The sequence below is a fragment of the Molossus molossus genome, unplaced genomic scaffold (genome assembly GCF_014108415.1).
Source record: "Molossus molossus isolate mMolMol1 unplaced genomic scaffold, mMolMol1.p scaffold_m16_p_2, whole genome shotgun sequence".
NCBI lineage: Eukaryota > Metazoa > Chordata > Mammalia > Chiroptera > Molossidae > Molossus > Molossus molossus.
Genome location: NW_023425355.1, coordinates 30,485,701 through 30,513,216, shown reverse-complemented (window position 1 = coordinate 30,513,216; position 27,516 = coordinate 30,485,701). Strand labels below are relative to the sequence as shown.

The following is a 27,516-nucleotide window of genomic DNA, read 5'->3' as shown; positions in this document are numbered from 1 at the left end:
TGCATGTAAACAAATAAGAATAGAATGCTTTAATGCTTAGAAAGAATGCTGATAACTTCACTCTTATTACATCAAAACATCTACATCTGCTTCGTGGTCTTCCTCAGTCACTTTCAAGGACAGCACTTCTTCGTTAAGGAAGAGCCCACTGAGCCTCTCCTTCCGAGCCTGCCTCTGCTCTTTCAGCTGCCTCTTGCGTAAGGCCTTCTGCTGCAACTTCCGTTGTTTGGATCGCTTCTGTCAAAATAAAATTTTCTAAATCAGTAAGGTTTAGTTCTGGTATATCCACCCCAAAGTATTTTATGGATCAACTATATTTTCAGAATTTTTAGAGATGTTCAAATTCCTCTGCACTATGACCCTGGTTCCAGTAAGTGAGCCACTGGTTTAGACTTGAAAATAATTCTTCAAGATTCTATTTTTATAGTCTTTGACCAGTGAATCTTCTGATAAGGAAGGGTTGAAACTTGATCATTTTGACTACTTGTGAATAAGCAATCATTTCAAAGATTTAAAAATCAAATTAAGGTACGTTGGTGTCAGTGCAGAGTGAACACATAGTAAACAATACTGAACACAAATGTAGCAAACATTTCCAAAATCTCTAATGTTTATGCTTTTAAGGTGCCTTTCAACCAAAAGCACTAGCAATTTTACTGGAAAAGAATAATGTATTTTCCATATTAAGCAAATACCATCTTAAAAGCCCAATAGAACCCCAATGGATACTCTATTACTTGTCACTGGTGAACTGATGCTAAAAAGGAATGACAACATACATAGCCAGAGGAATCCCTTGGCAATCAACAAAGCTGGCTATATTTCTGTTATTTTGGTAAAAGCGAGAGAAGGAATCATTGTGTATCTTCTAGTCACCACTAAGTTATCCTAAAGCGTTATAAAGATACCCTTATGCTCTTTACGTTGGCTCCAGATTGTCACCACTACAAGAATTGAACTCCACTGCTAAGCATCACAGAACCATACATATACTTGTATCTCCTATTTTTATATGCCCAATAATATTATACAGCAGACAGAAATTAGAGAAAGCATTATTTATTACATTTTTATAAAAGGGCTAAGAAGAAATATTTAAGACTAAAACATTGAAAAAAAAAACATTTCACACACACACAAGAAAGAACATTCTTAGGGACTAATAGACGGCAACATCAGCAATATAGTGAGACCCGCTCAGTAGTGAGTTGCAGTCAACACTGCAATCCTGAGACTCACTCATTGTTTCCATCAATTTATCTTACTTAAAGCAGACACAAAAATCAGATAAAATTGAATGCTATGTCTGTAGGTCACAACAGTGTTCCAAAGCACTCACCTAAAGGGCTTTGTTCAATTGAACCAGCTGCTTGCCACCCTGCCCCGATGCAATCACCGCAGATTTGGGGAACATTACCAATAGAATGCCTTGGTATGATTATTTCATAGAACCAAATATTGTACAAAAAAAACCATATCTGCATATTCATAATAAATAAAAGAATGTAAGCCAAAAAAAATTAAAATCAAACCCCATAAGCATCTGGATAGCAGGATAAGTTTAACTCTTGAAGAAATTTATATGAGACAGTACTAACGTTAATATTGAAAGGTAAAGTTTTGTATTGATTAGATGTTTTACTTTTGAATCCCGAATCCGCTCTGCTGCACTTGCAGACAGGTTGCTGTCACTGTGCGCTCGACTCATGTTGGCACTGGAGTTTGAAGCGGAGTTTCCGACACTGGACCCACTGCTGCTTGCAGAACTGACCATGCTGGCACTGCTGCTGCTGGCGCTGGCACCGCTCACTCCACTGGTGCTCGCACAACTAAAGTTGCTTCTCTTCCAGGCTTCTCTTACAGGCCGTTGGCGAGGGCTATGCTCCTTGATGTAGTTTCTGACCTTGGAATGTGCAGACAAAAAGTGGTTAGTGCTGTACTTGACACTGTGCCCTCAAAATACCGGAGAAAAGAAGAATGGTGTACGTAAGTTAAAAGACTGTCAAAAGTGTTACAGATATACATAGGTAGAATATAAGGACAAAAAGAAACCTGTTGACAATGTTCAAACTTCTAGAATACATATTATGGAGCCAGATTTTGAAAGCACATAAAATATAATCAGTAAATGAAGGGTTACTGGCCTCCAGAATTTAGGGATATAGGATAATAACACTCAGACACAGAAACTAACAATAAAATAAAATAGATGAGATTTTTTAAATGTCTCTAACTAAAGATGATTTAAATAAATTGCTAATTATATCTTATTATCTCAATGATTCCTTCTCTGGCTTTTACCAAACATTAGGGTGTTTCATAAATCTTAGCTAGGGGCCCATAGTACCTATCTTCAAACAAACGCAAGGCATCAATTTACCATAATAAATAAAAGAATGAAAAATGGGCCGGAATATAGAAAATTATAAATATGCCTGTTGAGAAAAATACTGAAATGAGAAAAATGTTTCCTAAATGATGATAAATGCAAATTTTTTCAAAAAGTAGAACATAAGTATTTATTTGGCTATGTATCAGCAAAAAAAGAGAACAGTCAAAAATGTATTTAGAAGATACCAGAAATGTGTATTTCAAAATAGCAGAAGAAAAAATTAATTACATGTTACCCTAGCCAGGCTCAATTACTCCGTAAGACTAATCCTTCAGTTCAGATATTCATTCAAGTATACCTCTCAATAATCAGTATTTTCATTCTGTCAATTGGTCTTTTATAGGCTGAGTTAGACTAAATCTATACTTTAGTGCAACCAATCCTCATGTGGTGAAATTAAGTTTCAAAGCCTACATAACTAAAAAGCAGGTTCTAGATCCACATGATCACAGAAAGGTCCTGCCAAATGAAATGTACATAAAAATTCTTAAAACCACATGTTCTCACCCTGGCCAGTGTGGCTCAGTTGGTTGGGTGTCGTCCTGTGCACCAAAAGGGTGCTGGTTCAATTTCCAGTCAGGACACATACCTAGTTCTTGGGCTTGATCCCTCCCTGGTAGGGGGCATGCAGAAGGCAGCCAATCGATGCTTCACTCTCACTCACATCAATATTTCTCTCTCTCTCTTTCTCTTTAAAAATCAATAATTTTTTTTAAAAACCATGTGTTCTCAAATATTACCATTTTTCTAATATTACATTTCATAGCAGTGATTTTTTTTACCTAATTATTTATGTCTTTACATAATTACTCAAGTATACATGTTATAAAACAGTGGTATTTTCAAGAGCTGAACAATCTGTATTTTTTTTTACATACCTGCTTCAGTTTTTCATCTGTAAGACAGTTAAGTTCAATAATAAACTCACTGTCTGTAGGGGAGATTTGAGCAGAAGGATCAATTATTTTAATAATATCAAGTTGCTCCCGAAGACCCATCTCAGTACTGACTTTACGACTCAGATACTCAATATATTCCACCTATGTGATGAAAAATTATAATAAACAAGATCAATGCTAAAACCTGATTGTTTAGTGTGTCATTCATAATGTTTTTAAAATATCGATATACTTAATATTATATTTGTTCCCTATAAAACAGTTATAACTCAAATTCGGATTTACTAAGCAATCCATATTTACCTTGTGACTTTAAACAGGCAATAAATTGAGGTTCACATATTCACCAAGTACATGCTTTTAATTAAGAATGCCAAGATCTCTACCTGCTCATCATTTGTCATTGCACTCCAAGGAAGTTCATCTAAATTCCGGTGCTTGTTTTTCTTTTTAGGAAGCAGGCAAGGTGAACTTGGAATACTTGGTATGACATCAGAAAGCACATCACTCCCACTGGCAATGTCACTGCCTGGTAACTTTATAAATATAAGGGTAGAGAAAACAGAACTTGTTTAAAGTACATTTTAAATACCACAAGATATTTTATATTTATTAAAAATTACTTTAATCAAAAACTAATGACAAATACAGAATCAGAAGACATTAATTCTGATTCATTCCTATTTTAGTGCAGCAACATCAATATACTCTTTGTATATAGTTATTTATTCAATGAGAGACATCTTCCAAAAGCTTAAAATCATAATCAAGACCTGTTAAAGCGCTAACTTCAGATTTTTGATTCATAATGCGACTACAGACTGGGCCCACAAAGCATAATGACAAAGGAGCACTGGTCTCCATCTCAGGAGACCTGAGTGCGCTGCCATTACCTGGCTCTTTGCCAGACACTGTGCTAGACAAATAAATCATGGTCTTTGTCCTCAAGTCTGTATTAATAATCTCAAGGCAATTAAAATAATTTAAAATATTTCCTTAATATAAAGTAAAACATTTTAAAGACCACAAGTATTATAAAAGAAAAATTACAGGAAAAAAGAGTGAGACAACATGTAGGCAAAGGAGAAATGCAAGTAAGCCTAATACACAGAAAATCAAATCAGTTTAAAAGTGAAATCAACAGCAAAAAGATGTGCTATATTTTTGTACTGCCTATTAAAGGCCAGTTAGAATAAATTTTAACAGCTTTATTGATTTATAACTAATATACAAAGAACTGTAATACATTTAATGTATACAATTTGATGAGTTTGGACATATACATATACCTTGAAACCATCATCACAATCAAGGTAATAAACATATATCCATCAACTCCAAAATTCAGAAAGGATTTAATTTTAAGTAAATGTATTTAAGACATTCATCAAAAAGATAAAATATTTTATTCTACAAGGAGTACATAACAATTATAGAAAATAATGCTGTTGTTTTTACAAGATACAGAACAGAATTTTGTTGGTGTTGGGTTTTATAGACTTTGCAATTATATCTGAACTCTGGATAAATACCAACCAGGCTTTTGAAGTTAACAAAAGAGAAAAGTTACTTTTGCCATGAAATTACTGCAATCACATGTATTTGGCTTCCTATTGTACTCACAGAACTATAATAGGTACAGGGAATTCAAATGAGTGTAAGTCATGATCCTCACCTAAGAATTTTATACTCGAGTACATAATACAGTAACAAACATACAATTATATGACATAGAAAATTACAAATGTTAGGTTGGAGATGACAGATCACCAATGGAAAGTTGTAGCAGCAAGTTAAAGCTGCATGATTAAAACTTAGGAGAGTTTCAAGGCGGGCAAGCATTGGGGAGTCAATCGCATAGAAGAGAGGAACTAAGCCACAGAAATAGGGTTGATCACTATGCAAGATGATCTTGATGTGTAGAAGGAAACTAAGTTAGTTACTACTGTTAAAAACCACATTTTCACTTTGACGGTCTGATGAATCCAAGTGCATAAGTAACTTCCAACAATTTGTATGACTTTCTTAAAAATCTCATTAACAGTACTGCTTGAATTGCTCACTCTTAGCCCTAAAGTTATCTATTCACTGTCATGAAAGGATGATTGCTGAACACACATATAAAGGCCATCTTTTTTTTTTTTTTCAGCCTTTAATGTCAGAAAAGAAAATGTTTTACTATTTTCCCTTTGAAAGACTTCATTAAAGATCTCCCTAAGGTTCCTAAAAGAAAATGAGACACTCATCAGATGAAAGTCCTCGCCCCCCTACTTCAAGCTCCTTTTATAAATTAGGTAGAGAAAGAAACTCTCAAAATATCTATACTCTCAAAATAAAAATTAAAAAATTCCATCTAAATCTTTAGCAAATACATGCAAGGTGCCAAGTTATGTTGAGCACTTAAATTTGTGTCTTTAATTCTGTTTATGTGTTTGAGTTAGGAGTACAAAGGCAACTAATGATCCTTTGGCCGTCTTCTGTTTTTTTGTTTTGTTTTGTTTTGTTTTGTTTTTAATGAGAAGTAAAAAGATTCAAAACAGAATTCAAATCTCAACTCCACTGCTCACTAGCCCTGTGATCTTGTGGTGGTTAGTTCACTTCTCTGAGCCTCACAATCTCCCATATAAATTATGGTTAATGCCATTCACCTCAAAGGATTGTTGAAAGGTCTAAATTAGGTAACATGCCTGGCACTTAGGTGGCACTTAATAAATAGGCATAGTTTGCTCTTTCCATCTCTTGCCATGGTTTTGAACCCTTAAAAAGTTAGCACAAACCCTCCGAGAATGACATATACCACTAAAGTGGCTGGGTTACGTTTTACAAGGTAGTCTCTCAGAATGGCAAAAGGAGGTAAAGGAAAAGGCATTCAGGTAAGGAGAATAATTTAGTAAACCAGATGGAAAAAAACACAAGATGAGTTTAAGAAAAATAATACAATTAAAACAGAAAATCGTGCTAGGGATTTGAAAGCTACCAGAATAAACAGAAACGTATATGATAGGTGAAAGTAAGCTGGTAACACTTCCTCAGTAGAAGCAACTTGATGAAACTGGTCCTGAGAGAAGATGAGTTAAAAAGCAGTATAGGGACAAAATAGAGTGAGGAAAAATTGGAAATAGATGGGAACTCTTGTCTGATATAGGCCTTGACTAAGATAAGCAAAAATGGAAAGAAAAATGAGAACAGAAAATGAAAAACAATTTACAAGGCTGTTTAAAACTAAATGGATAAGGGTAATAGTCAGAAGACCGATGTGAGACCGGAAGAAAACTGGCAACATTTCAGTCTACAATCCATCCAGGGTGATGCACTTAAACACCTCAATTTTTAGAGCAAGACACCTGAAGCAATGTTATAGATCTTCTAGTCTAACACCCTCATTTTACAAATAAGGAAAAGTGATGTCCAAAGAGAGTCACACAGTTAGTGGCAACATCCAAAGTAGGACACAAGTCCAGTGCTTTCAACTAAGCAAGGACATCTTGCTTTGCAGGCTTTTGGAATGAGAGAAGAATGGAATTTGGAATATGGAATGACGAGAAGTACAAGTGTCTTCACTACACTCTAAGGCATGTAACAAATCACTATTTTTTTCCCACAGAAACACTATAATTGAAAGTTTCATTACTGATCAAGGACTCAGTACCAGATAACAGGTTAGCATTAAATAATAAGGTCATCCAAGTGGAAATGTGAAGTAATCAATTGGAGGTATTAGATGAGAGCAGCAGATATACATGACAATTAATTGTATGTGCTCCTGTATATTTATTAGACCAGCAGTTTTCCATTTTATAACTGATGATATATTTCAGGATAAAAATGCTTAGTAATTCTCAATCTATATTTTCCATAGACAATAGTATCTCGTATATTTCTATTATAATCGGTAATTGTGACTCATAGGGAGAATTAAATCAAACCTCTGCCAGTATTTACTGCAGTATGCAGCAAAATTTTATAAGTAAGTTCATTTCTGTAACAGCTGATACGTAATTTCAAATTGCACCTATAGGTTTCAAGTGTGACAGCTGAATTACTCACTCTTTAAATTTTCTATGCTTTCTTGCTCAACAATAAAATAATTTCTCAACCTCTAGAACTAGTCACATATATCTTTAATAATGAAAGGACTGCAAGCAAGAAAATCAGCAAAGCAAAATGCTTCGAGACTATTTCAAATGCTAAGATGCTACTTTATTCTAAGGTTAAAATCATGCCTTATTAAGTAGATAGTACTATCTTCCCAGAATCTATTAATAGTTTACATTTACTTTAGTAGTAACTGTTTATATTTACCTTAGTATTAACTGAAATATCTGTTAAAACGAAAGATTTAAACAGATGCAATTTTTAATCACAAGAGAGGTAACATGAATTATTAAACTACAGTCAACAATTTTAAGTCTATATTAATCCTAACACATTTGTAATAATTTACTGCTCATCATTTATGAGGTCCTACAAAAACAAGAGAGCACTTTAAACCTTTCAGCATATTTAAATAGCAAATATCCATGGCAACAGAGTACCCACACTCCAGTTTCACAAGTGGAAAAACACATTACTAAGGCAGGCCTGATTTTTGTTCCAATGTTCTAGTCAGTCATGTACATTATCAGTGAGTGATTAAGGACAGTTCTCCACTCTAATCATGAAATGAGTGAAGAAGTCAGCAATTAAAAAATGCTTGCCACTTTGCAATATTATAAGAACTCTAAATAAGTCACATAAAATAAGAAAAAATGTTTCTCTGAACTATCAGGACTTCATCTGATTACATTTTATTAAGAATCCTTATAGTCTGATTGGAAATACAAAGTGTGAGCTTTAAAAACAAGGCACTGAAGAACAAAAAGGTACCCACACAAAGATGCTCACTTCTGTGTTACCTTAAGAGAAAAAAAATTAAACACATATACACAGGGGAATGACACATCTAGTCTCAGGAATATTATGTAGTCATTATGGGGATCATGAAAAAGTTTATGTTAAATGAAAAAATTTTATTGCAATTATTTTATGCAGAAGAAAAGGGAACACTTCCTAACTCATTTTACGAGACCAAAGTCATCACAAGAAAACTATAGACCAATATCCCTTATGAATACAGATGTAAAAATCCTCAACAAAATACTAGCAAACAGCCCTGGCTGGTCTGGTTCAGTGGTTAGAGCATCAGAGCCCATGGTCCAGAGAGACCCGGGTTCGGTTCCCGCTAAGGGCACGTACCTCGGTTGCAGTTTGTCCCCGGCCCTGGTTGGGGTCGTGTGGGTGGCAGCCAGTTGATGTGTCTCTCTCACATAGATGTTTCTTTCTCTCTCTTCCTCCCTCTCTCCTTCTCACTCTATCTGAAGATGAATGTAAAAATGCCCTCGGGTGAGGATTTAAAAAAAAAAAAATACTAGCAACAAAATCTAGCAGCATGTTAAAAGGTATTTATAATCCCATGACCAATTAGGATCGATTCCAGAAATGCAAGGGTGATTCAACATACAAAAATCACTCAATGTTGTATATCATATTAATAGAATGAAGGAGAAAAACTGCATGATCATTTCAATAAATGCAAAAAAAGCATTTGACAAAAATCTAATACCCTTTCAGATAAAAACACTGAATAAATTAGCAACAAAGAGGAAATCCTTCAATATGTTAAAGGGCATTTATGAAAAATCTACAGCTAACATCTAATATTATACTCAATCATGAAAAATGACTGAAAGCTTTTCTCTAAGATTAGAAAAAAGGAAAGGATGAGTTTTTGCCACTTCTATTCAACACTGTACTAAAGATCTAGCCAGGGAAATTAAGCAAAGAAAAAAAACACAGCTATACAAATTGGAAAGGAAGAAGAAAAACTACCTCTATTCACAGAAGACATGATCTTAAATATAGAATCCAAAGAATCCAAAAAATAAAGTGTTAAAGCTAACAAATGAGTTCAGCAAAGTTGCAGGATATAAAATAAAAATACAACCCTGAATAGCCACAACAATTTTAAGAAAGAAGAATAAAGTTGGAGGGATCACAATACCAGATATCAAACTAGACTACAAAGCCACTGTAATCAAAACAGCCTGGTACTGGCACAAGAACAGGCATACAGATCACTGGAACAGAACAGAGACCTTAGAAATTGACCCACATCATTATGGTCAATGAATATTTGATAAAGGAGGAATGAACATACAATGGAGTAAAGACAGCCTCTTCAATAAATGGTGTTGGGCCATTGGACAAGTACATGCAAAACATGAAACTAGACCACCAACTTACACCATATGCAAGAATAAACTCATAATAGATAAAAGACTTAAATGTGACTCATGAAACCATAGAATCCTAGAAGAAAACTATAGGCAGCAAAATCTCAGACATCTCACGTAGCAGAATTTTCACTGATACATCTCCTAGGGCAAGAGAAACAAAGGAGAAAATAAATAGGACTACATCACACTAAAAAGCTTCTGTACAACAAAAGGAACTACAGTTGTCCCTCGTTTATTGCAGTTAATCCGTTCCAGACTCTAGCGGTTGCACCTGGCGTTGAAGGACTCCTGGGGTGCTCGAATATGTAGGCCTAAAGTCCATACATACAGTAATTTTAATTTTAATTGTAATACAGGGGTGTATAATTGACTCAGACAACTGAGCACACGCTGTATCATTTTCACTGTCTCCATCAACTTTTTACTAAATATATTTGAAAAACCGCAATAGAGTGAAGCCATGAAAGTCGAAGCACGAAGTGGCAAGGAACAACTGTATCATCAAAATGAAAAGGGAACCCACTGTATAGGAGAACATATTTGCCAATGACACATCTGATAAGGGGTTAATTTCCAAAATATATAAAAAACTCATACAGCTGAACAAAAGGAAGACAAATAACCCAATAAAAAATGGGCACAGGACTTGAATAGGCCATCCTCCAAAGAGGACATACAGATGACCAATAGACAGATGAAAAAATGCTCAACATCACTAATCATCAGAGAGATGCAAATTAAAACTACAATGAGGTATCATCTCACACCTGCCAGAATGGCTACCATTAATAAGTTTTCCAACAAGTGTCAAGAGAACACTGATACACTGCTGGTGGGAATGCAAATTGGTACAGACACTATGAAAAACAGTATGGAATTTACTTAAAAAATTAAAAATAGAACTACCATTTGACCCAGCAATCCCACTTCTAGGAATATATCCTAAGAAGCCCAAAACACCAATCAGAAAGAATATATGCACCCCTGTGTTCATAACAGCGTTATTTACAATAGCTAAGATCTGGAAACAGCCCAAGTGCCCATCAGTAGATGAGTGGATAAAAAAGCTGTAGTACACTTACAACCGTAAAAAAGGAGGATTTTTTACCCTCTGCAGCAGCATGGATGGATCTGGAGAATATTATGCTGAGTGAATTAAGCCAGTCAGAGAAAGACAAATATCACATAATCTCACTTATAAGTAGAATTTAATGAACATAATAAACTGACAAACAAAACAGGTCCAGAGGCACGAAGGCATGGAACAGACCGATATTATCTCAGAGGAGAGGGGGGGAATGGGAAGAGATTAACCAAAGAACTTCTATACATATATGCATAAACAAAAGACACAGATAATAGTGTGGTGAAGGCCTGGGGTGGGGCATGGGCTGGGAGGAGGGGGGTAAAGGGGGAGGAAATTAGGGGACATCTGTAATACTGTCAATAAAAAATAAAATAAAATAAAAATTCAAAAATCAGTTGTATTTCTATACAGTAGAAATGAACAATCTAAAAATTAAATTAAAAAACAATTCCACTTACAACTGCATCAAAAGAATGAAATATTTAGAAATAAATTAAACAAAGGAAGTATAAGACTTGGACAGTGAAATCAACAAAACATCACTGAAATAAACTAAAGAAGACCTAAATAAGATATTCCATCCTATGTCCATAGATTGGAACATTTAATATTATTAAGATGGCAATACTCCGCAAATCGATCTAGATTCAATGCAATTCCTATCAAAATTCTAACTGTCCTTTTTGCAGAAATGGACAACCTAACCCTAACATTCATAGGGAATTGTGAATGGGACCCCAAATAGCCAAAACAATATTGCAAAAGAACAAAGCGGGAGAATTTACACTTCCTGATTTCAAACCTTACTACAAAGCCAGGGTAATTAAAAATAATATGATCTTGAGAAATAAGAAGAAATTTGGAGGTGTCACAATACCTGATGTCAAACTATACTACAAGGCCTTTGTAATCGAAGCAGCTTGGTACTGGCATCAGAACAGGCATATAGATCAATGGAACAGAACAGAAAGCCCAGAAATAAACCCACACCTTTATGATCAATTAATATCTGACAAAGGAGACAAGAGCATACAATAGAATAAAGACAGTTCCTTCCATAAATGGTGTTGGGAAAATTGGACAGGTACAGGCCAAAAAAATAAACTAAACCACCACCTTACACCATATACCATAATAAACTCAAAATAGATAAAAGACTTAAATGTAAGTTGCAAAACTATAAAAATCCTAGAAGAAAACATAGGCAGTAAAATCTCAGACATCTCTCATAGCAGTATTTTTAACACAATATCTCCTAGGGCAAGGGAAAGAAAAGAAAAAACAAACAAATGGGACTAAATCAAACTAAAATGCTTCTGCACAGCAAAAGAAACATCAACAAAATGAAAAGGGAACCCACAGTATAGGAGAACATATCTGCCAAGATACATCTTATAAGGGGTTCATTTCCAAAATATATAAAGAACTTATATAACTCAACAAAAAGAAGACAAACAATCCAATTAAAAAATGGGCAAAGGACCTGAATAGATACTTCTCCAAAGAGGATATATAAACAGACAGCCAAGAGACATATGGAAAATGCTCAAGGTCACTAATGACTACAGAGATGCAAATTAAAAACACAATGAGACATCACCTCATGCCTATCTGAATGGTTATCATCAATAAATAAATTTAAAAAACAAAAAGCAAAAAAACAAGAACTGGTGAGGATGTGGAGAAAAGGGAACCTTAGTGTACTGCTGGTAGGAATGCAGACCAGTGCAGCCACTATGCAAAACAGCATGGAGATTCTTCACAAAATTTTAAGTGGAACTGCCTTTTGACCCAGCGATACCACTTCTGGGAACATACCCTAAGACTCTTGAAACCCTAATTTGAAAGAACTCCTATGTTCACTGCAGCGTTATTTACAATAGCCAAGATCTGGAAACAGCCCAAGTGTCCATCAGTAGCTGAGTGGATAAAAAGGCTGTGGTACATTTACACAATGGAATACTATGTAGCCACAAAAAAGAAGGAATTCCTACCTTTTGTGACGGCATGAATGGATCTGGAGATTATTATAAACCAGTAAAATAAGCCAGTCAGAGAAAGATAAATACCATATGATCTCACTTATATGTGAAATCTAATGAACAAAATAAAATGACAAAAAAGAAAGAGGCATGGATACAGGGAACAGATTGCCAGCTGTCAGAGGGGAGGAGGGAAAGGGGGACTGGATGAAAGAAGGTGAAAGTATCAGCCAAAAAAACATGTATGCATGACACAAAGACACAGATAACAGTATGGGGATGGCCAGAAGGAAAAGGGGTGGGGGACTGGGTAGAGGTGGGCTAAGTGGGGGGTAATGGGAACATTTATAAAAGGGTCAATAAAAATAAAGTTCAAAACAGTGTGTTACTGGCATAAGGATATAAATATATATATATATCAACTGAATAGAACTGAGAGTCCAGAACTAAACCTATATATCTATGATCAATTCATTTTCTACAAGGGTACCAAGACCATTTGATAAGGAAAGAATATAGCCTTTTCAACAAATGGTGCTGGGACAACTGGATATCTACATGCAAAAGAATGAATTTGGACCTGGATGTCATACCATATACAAAAAGTAACTCAAAATGAATCAGAGACCTAAACTAAAACTCTGAGAAGGAAACAGGTGAAAATAGGCATAGCCAATGTGTTTGTTTTTTGTTTTTTTAAATATGACATTATAAACACAGCATTCAAAGGGGGAAAAAAAAGACCAATTGGACTTCATTAAAATTAAAAGCTTTTAGGGGTGGCAGGAGATAAAAGAGGGCAAAGGGAGCATAAATGGTGGCGGAAAGAGACTTGACTTTAGGTGGTGAGTACAAGATGCAGTATGCAGACGATATGTTATTGAGTTATACGTACCAATGTCACCACAATAAATTCAATTACAAAAATTAAAAACTTTTGTGTGTCAAAGGACACTTATCAAATAAACAGACACTATCAAGTGAAAAGACAATACACAGAATGGGAAACATTTTGCAAATCATTTACAGAATAAGGGCCTATTAGCCGTAACATATAAAGAACTCTTACAACTCAAAAATAAAAGATGAATAATACAATTAAAAATGGGCAACAGGTTTGAATGGACATTTTTCCAAAGAAGATATACAAATGGCCAATAAGCACATGAAAGGATGCTCAAAATCATTAGTCATTAAGAAAATGTAAATCAAAACCACAATGAGATACCACTTTACTAATAGGATGGCTATACCCAAAGACAGACAATACCAAGTGCTGTCTCCAAGGACATGAAGAAATTGGAACTTTCATCTAGTCATGCGTCCCATCACGTTTCAGTCAACAACAGACCACATATATGAGGGTGGTCCCATAAGATTGTAACAGAGCTGCCCTGGCCAGTTTGGCTCAGTGGTTAGAGCGTTGGCCTGCTGTCCAGAGAAACCCAGGTTTGGTTCCCGCTAGGGGCACGTGCCTTGGTTACAGTTTGTCCCCGGCCCTGGTTGGGTCATGCAGGTGGCAACCACTCGACATGTCCCTTTCACATAGATGTTTCTCTCTCTCTCTCTCTCTCTCTTCCTCGCTCTCCCTCCCACTCAATCTGAATAAAAAAAAAATGGAAAAAATGTCCTCAGGTAAGGATAAAAAAAAAAAGATTATAACAGAGCTGAAAAATTCCTATTGCCTCGTGATGTCTCAGCAGTCATAACATCAAAGCACAACACATTACTCACGTGTTTGCTGTGATGCTACTATAAACAAACTTACTGTGCTGCCAGTGGTATAAAAGTATAGCATATACAATTATATACAGTATGTAACAATAATAACTGTTAATATATTTACCATATTGTACTTTTTATCATTATATCATTACTTTAGAGTACTTTCTACTTATTAAAAAGTTTGCTGTCGCCCTGGCCGGTTTGGCTCAGCGGTTAGAGCGTCGGCCTGCGGTCCGGAGAGACCCGGGTTCGGTCCCCGCTAAGGGCACGTACTTCGGTTGCAGTTTGTCCCCGGCCCTGGTTGGTCGTGCGGGTGGCAGCCACTCGATGTGTCCCTTCACGTCAATGTTTCTCTCTCTCCCTTCCTCTCTCTCCCTCCCACTCTATCTGTACAAAAAATGGAAAAATATCCTCGGTTGAGGATAAAAAAAAAAAAAAAAAAAAAGTTTGCTGTGAAACTGTATCATGTTACTCCAGCAGCAGCCTCATACATCTTGTGTTTATTATGCCTCTTGATGCCATTATTTTCTCTGTGCTGGATTTAATCTCGTGTTGTTTTATAAAACAATATGCTGTACAGGCTTTTAGCCTAGGAGGAAAAGGCTGTACCATGCAGTCTAGGTGTGTAGTAGGCTATACCATCTAGGTTTGTGTAAGTGCACTCTATGATATCCACACAACAAAACCACCTAACGATGCATTTCTCAAAACATATCCCTGTCAAGTGGGACATGACTGTATTACTGGTAGAAATGTAAAATGGTACAGTCACTTTGGAAAACATTTTGGCAGTTCCTCAAAAAGTTAAACATAAAGTCATCACATAACCCAGAAATTCCATTCCTAAGTATATACCCAAGAGAATTAAAAATATACATCCATATAAAACCTTGTACCTGAATGTTCATAGCAGCCCAAAAGTGGAAACAACTCAAACGTCCATAAGCTGATGAATGAATGAACAAAATGTGTTGTGTCCATACAATCAATGGAATATTCAGCCACAGAAAGGAATTGATATGGACTAAATGTTTGTGTACCTCCCCCTCAAACTCTGTATCTTGGAGCCCTAATCCCCAACGTGATGCTATTTCAAGGTGGAGCTTTGGGAGGTAACTAGGTTTATAGAATTCATGAGGGTGGAGCCCCATGATGGGACTGGTTACTTTATAAAGGGAAAGAGACTACAGCTCGCATATGCTTGCTCCCTCTCTCTAGAGCATTCTCTCTCTCTTACTCTTCCTCCCTCTTTCTCTCTCTTCCTTTCTCTTTCTCTCTCCCCCTTCCACATAAAGATACAGCAAAAGGAAGCCATCTGCAAACCAAGAAGAAGGCCCTCACCAGACCCTTATTATGCTGGCATTGTGATATCAAACTTCCAGCCTCCAGAACTGTAAAAATAAATGTTATTGTTTAAGCCACCCAGACTATGGTATGTGTTATAGCAATTTGAGCTAAGATGGGAATGAAGTACTGTTACATGCTACAACGTGGATGAACCCTGAAAATATGCTAAGTAAAAAAATTTCAGAAATAAAAGGCTACATATAAGAGAACATTTATATAAAATGTCAAGAAAGGTAAGTCGATAGAGAAAGTATATTAATGATTGCTAGGTGATGGGGGGGGAGTGGATTGAGACTATCTTCTGACAGGTATGGATTTCTTTTTTGGGTGATGGAAATGTCTTAGTGGTAATGGCTGTGTAGTACTGTGAATATATTAAAAATTGCTGAAATAGACACTGTAAAATTATTTAAATGGCAACTTTTACCTCAATTTTTTAAGTTTAAAAATTTATAATTACTATCCAAGTCATATTTACACTATATATAAAATAGAAGCCTTTGAAATTATATAAAACACAAAAATATAGAAGTTGTGGATTTTTCTCTGTTCTCTTCAAAAACTCTTAAATTTCAGTGTAGCACTGTTTATAACAAGAAAAATACTGAAACCAATCTAAATACCATTTTTAGTGAATTTATTAAATTATGATGCAGCTATTAGAAAGGCTGAGATATATTAGTTGAAAAAACACACGGCCAAAACAGTGGCGGAAGTATGATTTAATGTGATGCAAACATAATTGTATCTGCACAAGCTCTTAAAAGTGCTAACTGCAGCTGAGTAGAACTTGGAAACTCTTTATTTTTAATTTTATGCCATTCTATAATATTTCAATAAAATTTTTTTTGAAATAAAATAATATTTAAGTCCTCTTTGGAATACAACTTCAAGTATTTGATGGCTTTAAAACACATTAAGCATTCAAGTATGTTGAATATAACATTTTCTGTGTGCAAAGAAAACTTCTTTAAATGTTACTGTCTTTTGCAATCAGAAAATGGATGTTGCAATAACACAAGCAACATTTTCTGATAAACTGTATTCATTATCAGGCAGCATTTCCAAACAATTTGCCACAAAGCCATTTTACAAGAAAAAAACACTACCAGAAAAAAAAATCTGTACACACACATAGAATACAAAGTGAGAAATTATATTTCTGATAATACAACTCAAAATTATGTATTTATGATAATAGTGGTTTGTGATCTTAAATATATAACATGATCCTGATATAAGGATACTATGCCTATAAGGACATGAAAGCTATTATAATGTAGGAAGAGTAAATTTGCTCAGATTCATGCATGGAAAGGTACTGATGATACATAATAGTGGGAACATTTTATAAGTATTCAATTACTTGGAAATCTACAAAAGGATAGTAAGCAGCTTCAGAAATCTAAAAGGTACATTAGCAAAACTAAAGGATATATATTCCATCTAATTCTTAATGTTTTCAGAGAATCTGTAGAATTGGATATACACTGGAGAAATTTGCTTTGAGGTAGCAATGAAAGTATCACAATAGAAATTCCTACTTCTCCTTAGGAGTAATGGTGGCAATATAAGGGAAAAAAACCTACCTGCCATTCAAACTCACTGTCCGACCAATCCCAGTATGTGCTAATAGAAGAAGAGACATCACTGCAGACACTCCCCTCAGGGAATAAATCAAAAGAAGTGAAGTCTTGATCATCTAACAGGGAATAGCAATCATCTTGATCTCCAACAGAAACTGATGAAAACAGCTCCTCACTGCATTCTGAGCTGGCAACACTTGTTCCACAAGAAGTTAAGTTCCACCTTTAAAAAAGAACACAAAAGAAATCACAACAGGAATTACAGAATCTACCCAATTTAAAGATATGAACAATACATTTATGACATTTATGAGGAACAGGGGTATATTTTAGGTATGATAATGATATTGTGATTATTTTTGAAAGAGCTCTTATCTTTTTTTTTTTTATCCTCACCCAAGGACATTTTTTTCTTCCATTTTTGTTCAGATAGCGGGAGGGAGAGAGAGGAAGAGAGAAACATCGACGTGAAAGGAACACATTGAGTGGCTGCCACCCACACGACCAACCAGGACAAACTGCAACCGAGGTACGCGCCCCTAGCGGGAACTGAACCCAGTCTCTCTGGACCGCAGGCCGACGCTCTAACCACTGAGCCAAATGGGCCAGGGCGAGCCCTTATCTTTTAAGGCTATATACTAAAATATTTATGAATGAAATATGTCTGGGATTTGTCTCAACATAATAAGAAAGGGGTTGATAAATGAGTAGGAGTATTGATAAAGCACATTGCTGTATGTGAATAACTGTTCCGCTGGGTAATGGGTATATTGCGTTCATTACACTAGTCTCTCTACTGTGTGTCTGAAAATTTTTATAATACAATATTTTAAAAGAAAAATTCATTTAAATTAGGGATAAAGTAGAACCCTCATCCATTAGCAAAACATATAGCATAATGGTTATGAGTAACCTCTGGAGTCAAACTGAGTTCAAATTCTTGCTATGTCACTTGCCTGCTGTTTGATCATTAGCAAAACACACCCTCTCCAAGCCTGTGTACTCCATTTTTAAAACAGTTATTGTGGAAATTATAGGAGAATGCATACAAAGTGCTTAGCAGACATAAAAAGTGCTCAATACATGGCAGCTATTATTATCATTAAAGGAAGAGGGTAGCCATTCCAGGGCAGAGAAAAGCACCAACAAAGTATACAGGTAGAAGCTCAAAAGTGTTTCTTATATTTAAAAATTTTCCATGTCAATGTTATACAGGATCACTGCAAAGATATTGGAATAAGGAGTAATTAAGAAGATTAAAATAACTAATAATACCCAACAATAACTAATCCATAATATTTTGGTACTTTATGTGCATGCATTTTTTTCACAGAATCAGCATTCAGCATATATTTTAATATCCAGCTTTCTTTCATTTAACATTATATACTGAACATTTCCCCAAGTGTATTACTTGAAAACATTTTTAAGGCCTATATAATATTCCATTGATTAAATATACCATAATTTACTTACTCTTATTCCTTCAATAATATATACTTAAGCTGTTTCCTATTTTTTGGCATTACAAATACTGAGATAAAACATTTTGTTTATAATTATTTATCTAAATATATAATCTCTCAGGACAGATAACTTTATTTTTTTTATCCTCACCCGAGGACATTTTTTTTTCCCATTTTTTGTTCAGGTAGAGTGGGAGGGAGAGAGAGGAACAGAGAGAGAGAGAGAGAAACATCGACGTGAAAGGGACCCATCGAGTGGCTGCCACCTGCGCAACCCACCAGGGCTGGGGACAAACTGCAACCGAGGTACGTGCCCTTAGTGGGAACCGAACCCGGATCTCTCTGGACCACAGGCCCACGCTCTAACCACTGAGCCAAACCGGCCAGGGCAGGACAGATTACTTGAAAGGAAAGTACTGAGTCACAGAATATAGATACTTTTAAATACCATAATATATACTTAGTCAAATACCTTTCTGAAAGGCTGCACCAATTTACAGTCCCCAAAGCAGTACATAAAAGTGCTCATTTCATAACAACCTTAACAGCACTGCAATTTTCATTTCTAAAATTTTTACCTGATGGGAGAAAAACATTGTTACATCAATTTTTAGTTCTTTGATTACTGACAAGATCAAAATATTTATTAGCTATTTTGCTACAGCATTTTTCCATTTGTTAATGTTCTCCTTATTGATTTTGTAAAGTGTTCTTTATGCATTAAGGATGTTAACATTTCATCTGTAGTATTTGTTGCAGGGGTATAATTTTTTTCTTGGTCTTGAAACCTACAAATCTGTTTTCTTTTATAAAGTTCCAGTAGCTTTATGCTAGTAATGAGATCATCTTCATTGCTTTGGCAGTATCTTAGGAAATTAATCCTTAAGATAATGGCTTAGTATATCTGATACTAATAAGGTACTGACATGACTTCCTGAAGAAAAGCCTGTTATCTACCTATAATTAGGTTGTTTCTCTTTCATTAAATCCAGTTTTTTCTTGAATTGTATATTTCATTTTTTAACTCCCCCTCTTATTTTGTATGACTAACCTTAATTCCAAAGTTCTTAATTTACAAAATTCAGGCATAGCACCTTTTCCAGTGAGCTAAAGGTAAAGTATTTTAAATCACTGACACACACAAAGACACATACACTCTAAACTATTATGCCATAATACAAAAGTAGTTCAGTAAATACAAAAATAGACATCAACAAAATTTTATAAATAGGCAAATTATAAACTTCATCGAAGAATCCAAAGATATACCTTGTAATATTGCCTAGTTTCATAACATGCTTGCTAGGTAGGCAGTATCCTCATTTTTAAAAAATCAACAAACCCAGTAGAATTCACCAAATTGCCCAGATCATGCAATAAGGCAATATAAAAGCTATGAATAGCAATTGTAAGTTCTGTCCTGAACACAGATAAACTATATTTACATTATGTCCTGGGCAAACCATTTTTTCTCTTGCATCCTGAAATCGCATATGGCTTGTTTTGAACCTTTATTCACTCACAACTCAACAAACATTTAGTCAGTATCTTCTTTGTGCCAAGTACTGTGTTGGATACTAGGAAAAACTATTAGATAATTGTTTTTAATGAGAATTCCTGCCCTGCCCGATTTGGCTCAGCAGCTAGAATGTCAGCCCGAGGACCAGAGAGTCTGGGTTTGGTTCCTGCTAAGGGCACGTCCCTGGGTTGCAGTTTGTTCCTGCCCTGGTTGGGGTCATGTGGGTGGCAACCACTCAATGTGTCTCTCTCACATTGATGTTTCTCTCTCTCTCTTCCCCCCTCTCTCCCTCCCGCTCTATTTGAAGATAAATGCAAAAATATCCTCAGGTGAGGATAAAAAAAATTTAAAAAAAGAGAATTCCTTTTCAGCTTGAAAAACTTAGGTAGAAGCATGTATTTCCCTCATGAGTAATAATGGCTTTTATAAAAACTAATAACCTTATGGTTAGATCACTGACAAGAGAGTCAGGAATTTTGCAGACTTTGTTTATTATTGGTTTTGCATTCTTACCTTAGGGAAAAATCAGTATGTTCCTCAGTTTTCCAGATCCATCACTTTATAACAAATATAAAAGGGTTCTGGGTATTCTTTTTTTTTAAATCCTCACCAGAGGACATTTTTGCATTTATCTTCAGATAGAGAAGGAGGGAGAGAGGGAAGGAGAGAGAGAGAGAGAAACATTGACATGAGAGAGACACATCTTCTGGTTGCCACCCACATGACCCCAACTGGGGCCAAACTGCAACCGAGGTACGAGGTACGTGCCCTTAGTGGAAACCAAACCTGGGACTCTCTGGTCCTCGGGCCGACGCTCTAACCACTGAGCAACTAGGCAGGGCGGTTCTGGGTATTCTTAGAAGCCTTTTCTTTTTTGTTTTTTAAAAAGAAAAAACATTAACACTGTTTCATTAACAGTGGCATGAAACCTGGCTCATACTTGAAATAAATCATTAACAAAACAGAAAAATAAATAGTATGCTTTACTATTAAAGATATTTTTAATTCTATTATCTCCTACTTTGAAAGTACTATTTTATTATTAAAGGCAATGTGGATAAAAACAAAGTAGGTAGTACTTTTATCCACTACTTGTGGTAGTGTTAAACAGGCATAATTTTTCTGAAAAGCATTTGGTAGTATATATATATATCAAGATCTTTCAAAATGTTCATTCCTTTCGACTCAATAATCTAGGAATCTATCCTCTTCCCCAAAGAGAAATTTGGAAAACAAGATATATGTACAAACACATCTAAACTATATTATAATAGCCGAAAGGGGGAAAATAAATGACTCCAAGCATGGGAAATAAAATTAAAAGTCTTATTTTCAGACAATTTATTGAAAAGGAAAACACTCACAATATAAGTGTAAATAACTTGATGACAAATTATATATATGGCCTGATCCTGATCTTTAAAAATTATGTGTGCATAAAAAGAACATCAAAAGTAACAACAACAAAATGTTTATAGTTATCTTTAGTGAAAGGGATCATGAGTGGTCTTTACAGTTTTATATTTTCTATCATGAGCTTTCATAATAAAAATGTGTGTGATTCTGCCCTGGCTGGTTTGGCTCAACAGTTAGAGTGTTGTCCCATGGACCAATAAGTCACGGGTTCAATTTCAGTCAAGGTCATGTACCTTGGTTGCAGTTCCTCCTGGCCCTGGTGACCGCAGGCCAGGACCTTCAGCCAGTAGATGTGTCTCTTTCATATCAATGTTTCTCTGTTTCTGTTTCTCTGTTTCTTTCTTTCTCTCTCTCCCCCCCCCCTTCTTCCCTCCCACTCTATCTGAAGATAAATGGAAAAATATCCTCAGGTGAGGATTAAAAAAAAATTGTGATTCTTTTAAACTGTTCTGTCAGTTTCAAATGTGTAACAAATGATCACTGTGTGCACGTGCTCAGCACTGAACTATTTAGATTTACAAAGCTTTTACATCTTATTCCACTAAGAGAAAGCTACCTAAACCTGAAATCCTAGCTATAACCATAAAATTATTCACAAAGGAGACTTTCTCCACACCATAAAAGAAAAGTGTTGAAAAGAATCCCAAATGAAATGGAGTTTAACTCAGTAACTAGGCTTGCTGCCCAAATTTTAATTTTAAAAAAGGTAAAACCAAGATTTATCTGCAAGGCTTCTTCACTAAGAATACACAGACAAAGGACTTTCAATGGTATTTTGGTAAAATTAAAAAGAGCATGCTAACCACATACACATTCTCCTCCAGCCCTTTCTCTTTCAGGTAGACCTAACCATTACCCCTCAGGATGAGAATCCAGCCACTGAGTATTGTGGAATTAAGTCCTACTGTCAGGCTGATGAAAGTCATTCAAAATTTATGCTTCATTCTCAGGATATCCTCTTATATCATGAGTACTCATCACTGACTCCCTGCCAGAATCCACATACAGCAACCCTGACCTCGGCTACACCTCTGGAGCCCCAAGGTCCTACGTTAGAGGAGATAATATGACCCCCCTAACTCCCCTCCCAGTGACCTCAATTGTCTTGGGATCATTACACATCCCTCTTGCCCCCTCTATAGTCTTGAAAATAAAAACATTCCAGGTCATTTTTAAGGCTATTTCTTCTATTTGGGCTTCTGAGTTTAGCCCATCCATCTCCTGCCATACCACCCTCTCTTTTCCTGTGGGCTGCTTCTAAGGAGCTAAAATCACTATTCCTGGAAAAGAAAAACTAAATAAGAAAAAAAAATCTTCACTTTATGTTTTCAAATATTACCACATCTCCTCTCCTTCCTTCCCCTGCTAAATTTATTGTAGTTTCATCTACTGTTTCATCTACTTTGTAAACCACAGTTCCACTTGTGTCATGCTACTGGAATTTCTGTTCTGATTACTTCCAAATCTGCATTTCTAGCCTGCATAGTTCTCCAAAGCCTGATCTCCATTCTTAACTTGTCTCAACAAGTCCCCAAACCAAATTCCTACTGCCTCTGTAACTTATCTCACTTCATGAAACATGGTTCTCCCTCCTGTAACTCACAGCTCTATTTCTATATTAAGGTAGGAAAACTGTGGGTGGTTCAAAAAGCACACAGTAGTCTTGGGGTTTTTCTGGTTACTAGTGATTGAAAACAGGGCTCTAAAATCACCTAACTGAGTAACTGCTTTATACAATAGGTCATTTCGTATCCTGCCAATAGGGTGTACAAAAGTGAGGCACTATCCTCCCACACACTTTTTACAATTTTTCAATGTCAAAGTGCTGATATACTGCTGAAAGATGAAGAAAATAACACATCGAGTAGTTCATATTAACCACCTTCATCTCACAATTTATTTATAGAACCTACCAATAACATTATCATTTCTTCAATTTGCTAAATGACATCCTTTTTTTAAATTTATCTTTATTGTTGAAAGTATTACAGATGTCCCTTTTTTCCCCACTGACACCCTCCTCCCCACTCCTGCCCCCCACCTTCCCCACACTGTTGTCTGTGTCCACTGGTTATGCATATATGCATATAAGTTATTTGGTTTATCTTTTCCTGCCCTGCCACCCCCCTCCCTCTGGGTTTGTCAGTCTGTTCCCTATTCCATGTCTCTGGATCTATTCTGTTCATAAATGACATCCCTTTTTACGATGATGGAGGTTGCTGTGGACAACTGCTAAGAAAAAACCCACAACTACATAGGAAAAATCCTATCCCCAAAACCAAAAAAACTGTCTTTAACACTATATATATATATATATATATATATATATATATATATATATTCCACACTGACATTTCAATTTTAAAATATTTTAATTTTTTGCCCAGCTGGTGTGGCTCAGTGGTTGAGCACTGACCCATGCACTAAGAGGTCGCTGGTTTGATTCCCAATCAGGGCACATGCCCAGGTTGTGGGCCCAATCCCCACTGCGGGGAATGCAGGAGGCGGCCAATCAATGTTCTCTCTCATCAATGTTTCTCTCTCTCTCCCTATCCCTTCTTTTCACTCTAAAATCAATAAAGAAACAAATAAAAATATTTAATTTTTTTGCTTATTGAAATTTATTTTGTTCTCCTAAAATTCCAGACAAACCCTACTTGGTCATAAAATCCTAAAATATACTACTAGGAAAGTGTGAATTCTTAGGAAACTGGCTGTGTTCGTGTAATTTACTTTTTACTAAAACTAGACCAGTGACGTACCAACCTAAGTAACAGGTGCTGAACACTACAAACATTCAACCTTAGGGATCATAAGTAATAGTGCCTGACTCTCCTGGTTAATGAAGGTTGCAAATGTAACCCAGAGTCCAATAAATGAACAGGCGCAGAACTGTCATCATCCTAAGGCCCTTATCAACAGCATTATTTAAATGATCTCCACAATTTTCATTGGGCAACAAGAAGCAAAATAAAGGTAAATCAAGTGTCTACACACTGACATGCTTTTTACTTTAAATTAAACATTTTTATAATGACTAAACCCAAAGCAGAATATCTGTATTCAACTATACAGATAGGATTTTTGGATTGTTGCTTGAATTGACGAATGATGTGGTGTGGTGAATTTAAGTGACACATGAAACTCCAAAACGAAAGAACTCCCTAAACATTACCCACATACATGATTTAGGTGTTTGCTTCTCTCTACAAAGAAATGACTGGAGGCAAACGGTCCTCTCAAACACCATCATGAGGAGGGGTAAGGAAAAAATGGGGAGGAGCCCCACAGGTGTGGCTCAGTGTTTGACCCATGCACCAAGAGGTCGCCAGTTCAATTCCCGGTCGGGCCAAATGCCCAGGTTGTGGGCCAAATCTCCAGTGGGACGCAAGCAGGAGGCAGCCAATCAGTGTTATCTCTCATCAATGTTTCTCTCTGTCTCTCTCTTTCTCTCCCTAAAATCAAAAAAGATAAAAAATGGGGAGGAGAAAACTGTAGGGAATGTGATATTCTCCTTGCTTCACTCCCCATCACCCCAGCCCATTTTGGCAGTGTTACCCTCAGCCTTTGTCCCTACACTCCCTTGCCCTCATTATCAGAGCAAGCTAATTCTGAAATCATCTCACATTTCAAGTGTATTTAACTCAATCCAATGCTTCAAAATGTGACTATCAAATATGTGCAAAAGTATTATTTTATGCTATTTTCCAATAGCACACTAGCTATCCTATGCATATGTGCCATTCATGTTATAGTTACTGCATGACTTAAATAGGTTTCTGTGAGTTAGTCTAAGAAACTATAACAACCATTTACTCTGTTAGCTCTGTTCCAAGTTTCAGCACCAGCTCCAAAGGAGTGATCCTGATTTTGCCTAACTCAGTTTTATGACCTTTCTCTCTGGGGCTCAGTTTACTATCACTTCCTTTTAAAATGCGTTGTATTGATCTTCTGGATGATTGCTCAACTATAGCACCTTCTTTCTGGACGATATAACTTTCTTTTAGTTAAGAATAATGTTTTATAGATCCTTTGTATCTGGTAGAAGCTCAATAAATCTGTAGACTGATTTAAGAGATGGCCAGGAACATACAAAAGACATTAAAATGTGAAAGAATTTGTTCATGCTCATTTTATGAAATGAATCAGAAATCAGAACTAGACTCCTTAATTCAACTCCAGCATTTTCTATAGCTGAACCCCTCTCCTCCTCTCTTTTTTCCAGTCTCCCTCCCAAGGCCTGAGTATGTTTCTCAAATATCCACCTATATTAAAGGTTAGGGCTAAGTGTAAAACATCTTCAAATCCCCCACATTCAGTATGACTTAAATACGTGCTTGAGAGAATTCTCCAGGATACTCACTTCTAATAAAACCAGTTAGGGGATGCACCCCCTGAATAAATTTGTATTAAGCAAGATTATCCTAAGCCTCCCTCCATCATTCCACCGGGGGAGCAAATCAAGGCATGTGCTACATGAAGGAATCTTCCAGATTTAAGCTTATACATTTTGGAAGGGCCCAAAGTGTGAAGGCAAAGAGTTCATAAAGGAGAGACAGAAAAGAACTCTGGTTTCCTAGAGCTTCGCTAGAAAATGGGGACGAGGGTAGAATTGAGAGACAGGTTAAAAATCGGTAAAAAGAAGGTAGCTTTAAAAGTGCCACCTTTCAAAAGATCCACGGATTAATTTCGAGCCATAAGAAATCCACTTATCGGAAATGGAAGGGGTTAAACTTTTGTGGGTGAAAGGAAACAGGGAAGCAGCTAAAAATCAAAGGTGGGGTTTTGGGGTTCATACGGGCAGATGGTGGTAGGGAGGTTGAAGAAGTCGCCGAAATGGTCAGGAGATGAATGGGGTAAGAGTGTAAAATGCCGGCCAGCCGAAAGGAAAATCGGGAGGGCAGGGGTGAAAAGAGGGAGGGGGAGCGGGAAGGAGCCCGGGAATGCACGCTAGTGGAAGAGAAAGATGGGGGAGGGGGCGAATGGAAGCACAGACCCTGGGTGGAGTGCCAGGCTCAGGGACGACCCAGCGGTCCTGGACTTGAGGCAGGGGTGTGGGCAATCGGTCCCTGCCCCCAATCGCGGTACATACCTGTTGGTGTGAAAGCGGTGGAGCGGGTCGGTGCGATGGCAAGACGACAGCTGGCAGCCGAAGTCGCTGATGTCCAGACAGCCCGGCTCCTCGCTCGGGCAGGTGCCCACACCTCGAGGGGGTCCCAGAAGCGGGAAGGGCTCCTCGGGCGTCAGAAACTTCTCATACGAAGTGGTGGCCGACGCTTCGTCAGACATGGCTGGAGATGGCCGGGCTCAAGCTACCTCTCTGGTCCCCGGCTGCTCCCACGTCCGCCCCTGCCCCCACTCTAACCTGTATACAGTCACCGCTGCGCCTGGGTGTGCCCGCCGCAGTTCGCCGGCAAGCAGAGCGTCGGCCCGCCGCTGCCCAGGGGGTGCTGCGCTGCGCAAAGAGGCTGCTCCACGCCACCGCAACCCGTCGGCCCTCAAGTCAGTTCCCGAGTGGCCTCCACAGCCGCCCCAATCGCCGCTGCTACTGCTAACCAGCCCAGCCTCCTCTGTGCAGTGCTGTGGCCGCCGCCAGGCCCGCCCACTGCGCCGGCCGCCCTCGACTGCTGCAGTCCGCCCGGCGCCCGCCGGGACCGAAGGGCGGCGGAAACCCCTCCCTGTGCCCCCTGCTGGAGCGGAGGAGGAACTGAACCTCCGCAGGCCTCCGCAGCACCGCCCACCCCGCCCTCTACGCGGCCAATCAGGGATTCCAAGCGCTGAAAGGCAGGGGACTTCACACCAACCCCCTCCTCCGCCTTCGC

General features: G+C 37.1%; 1 protein-coding gene across 1 annotated transcript; it reads right to left on the bottom strand.

Moving 5' to 3' along the window:
• FAM199X (family with sequence similarity 199, X-linked) lies at nt 1–27,310 on the bottom strand. Its single transcript, XM_036271757.1, has 6 exons — nt 26,787–27,310; nt 17,297–17,516; nt 3,678–3,827; nt 3,271–3,432; nt 1,643–1,903; nt 1–237 (listed from the first exon to the last, which is right to left on the bottom strand). The coding sequence occupies exons 1-6, from the start codon at nt 26,981–26,983 to the stop codon at nt 67–69; spliced, it is 1,161 nt and encodes a 386-aa protein (XP_036127650.1). The 5' UTR covers nt 26,984–27,310; the 3' UTR covers nt 1–66.
• Nucleotides 27,311–27,516: the final 206 nt, after the last annotated feature.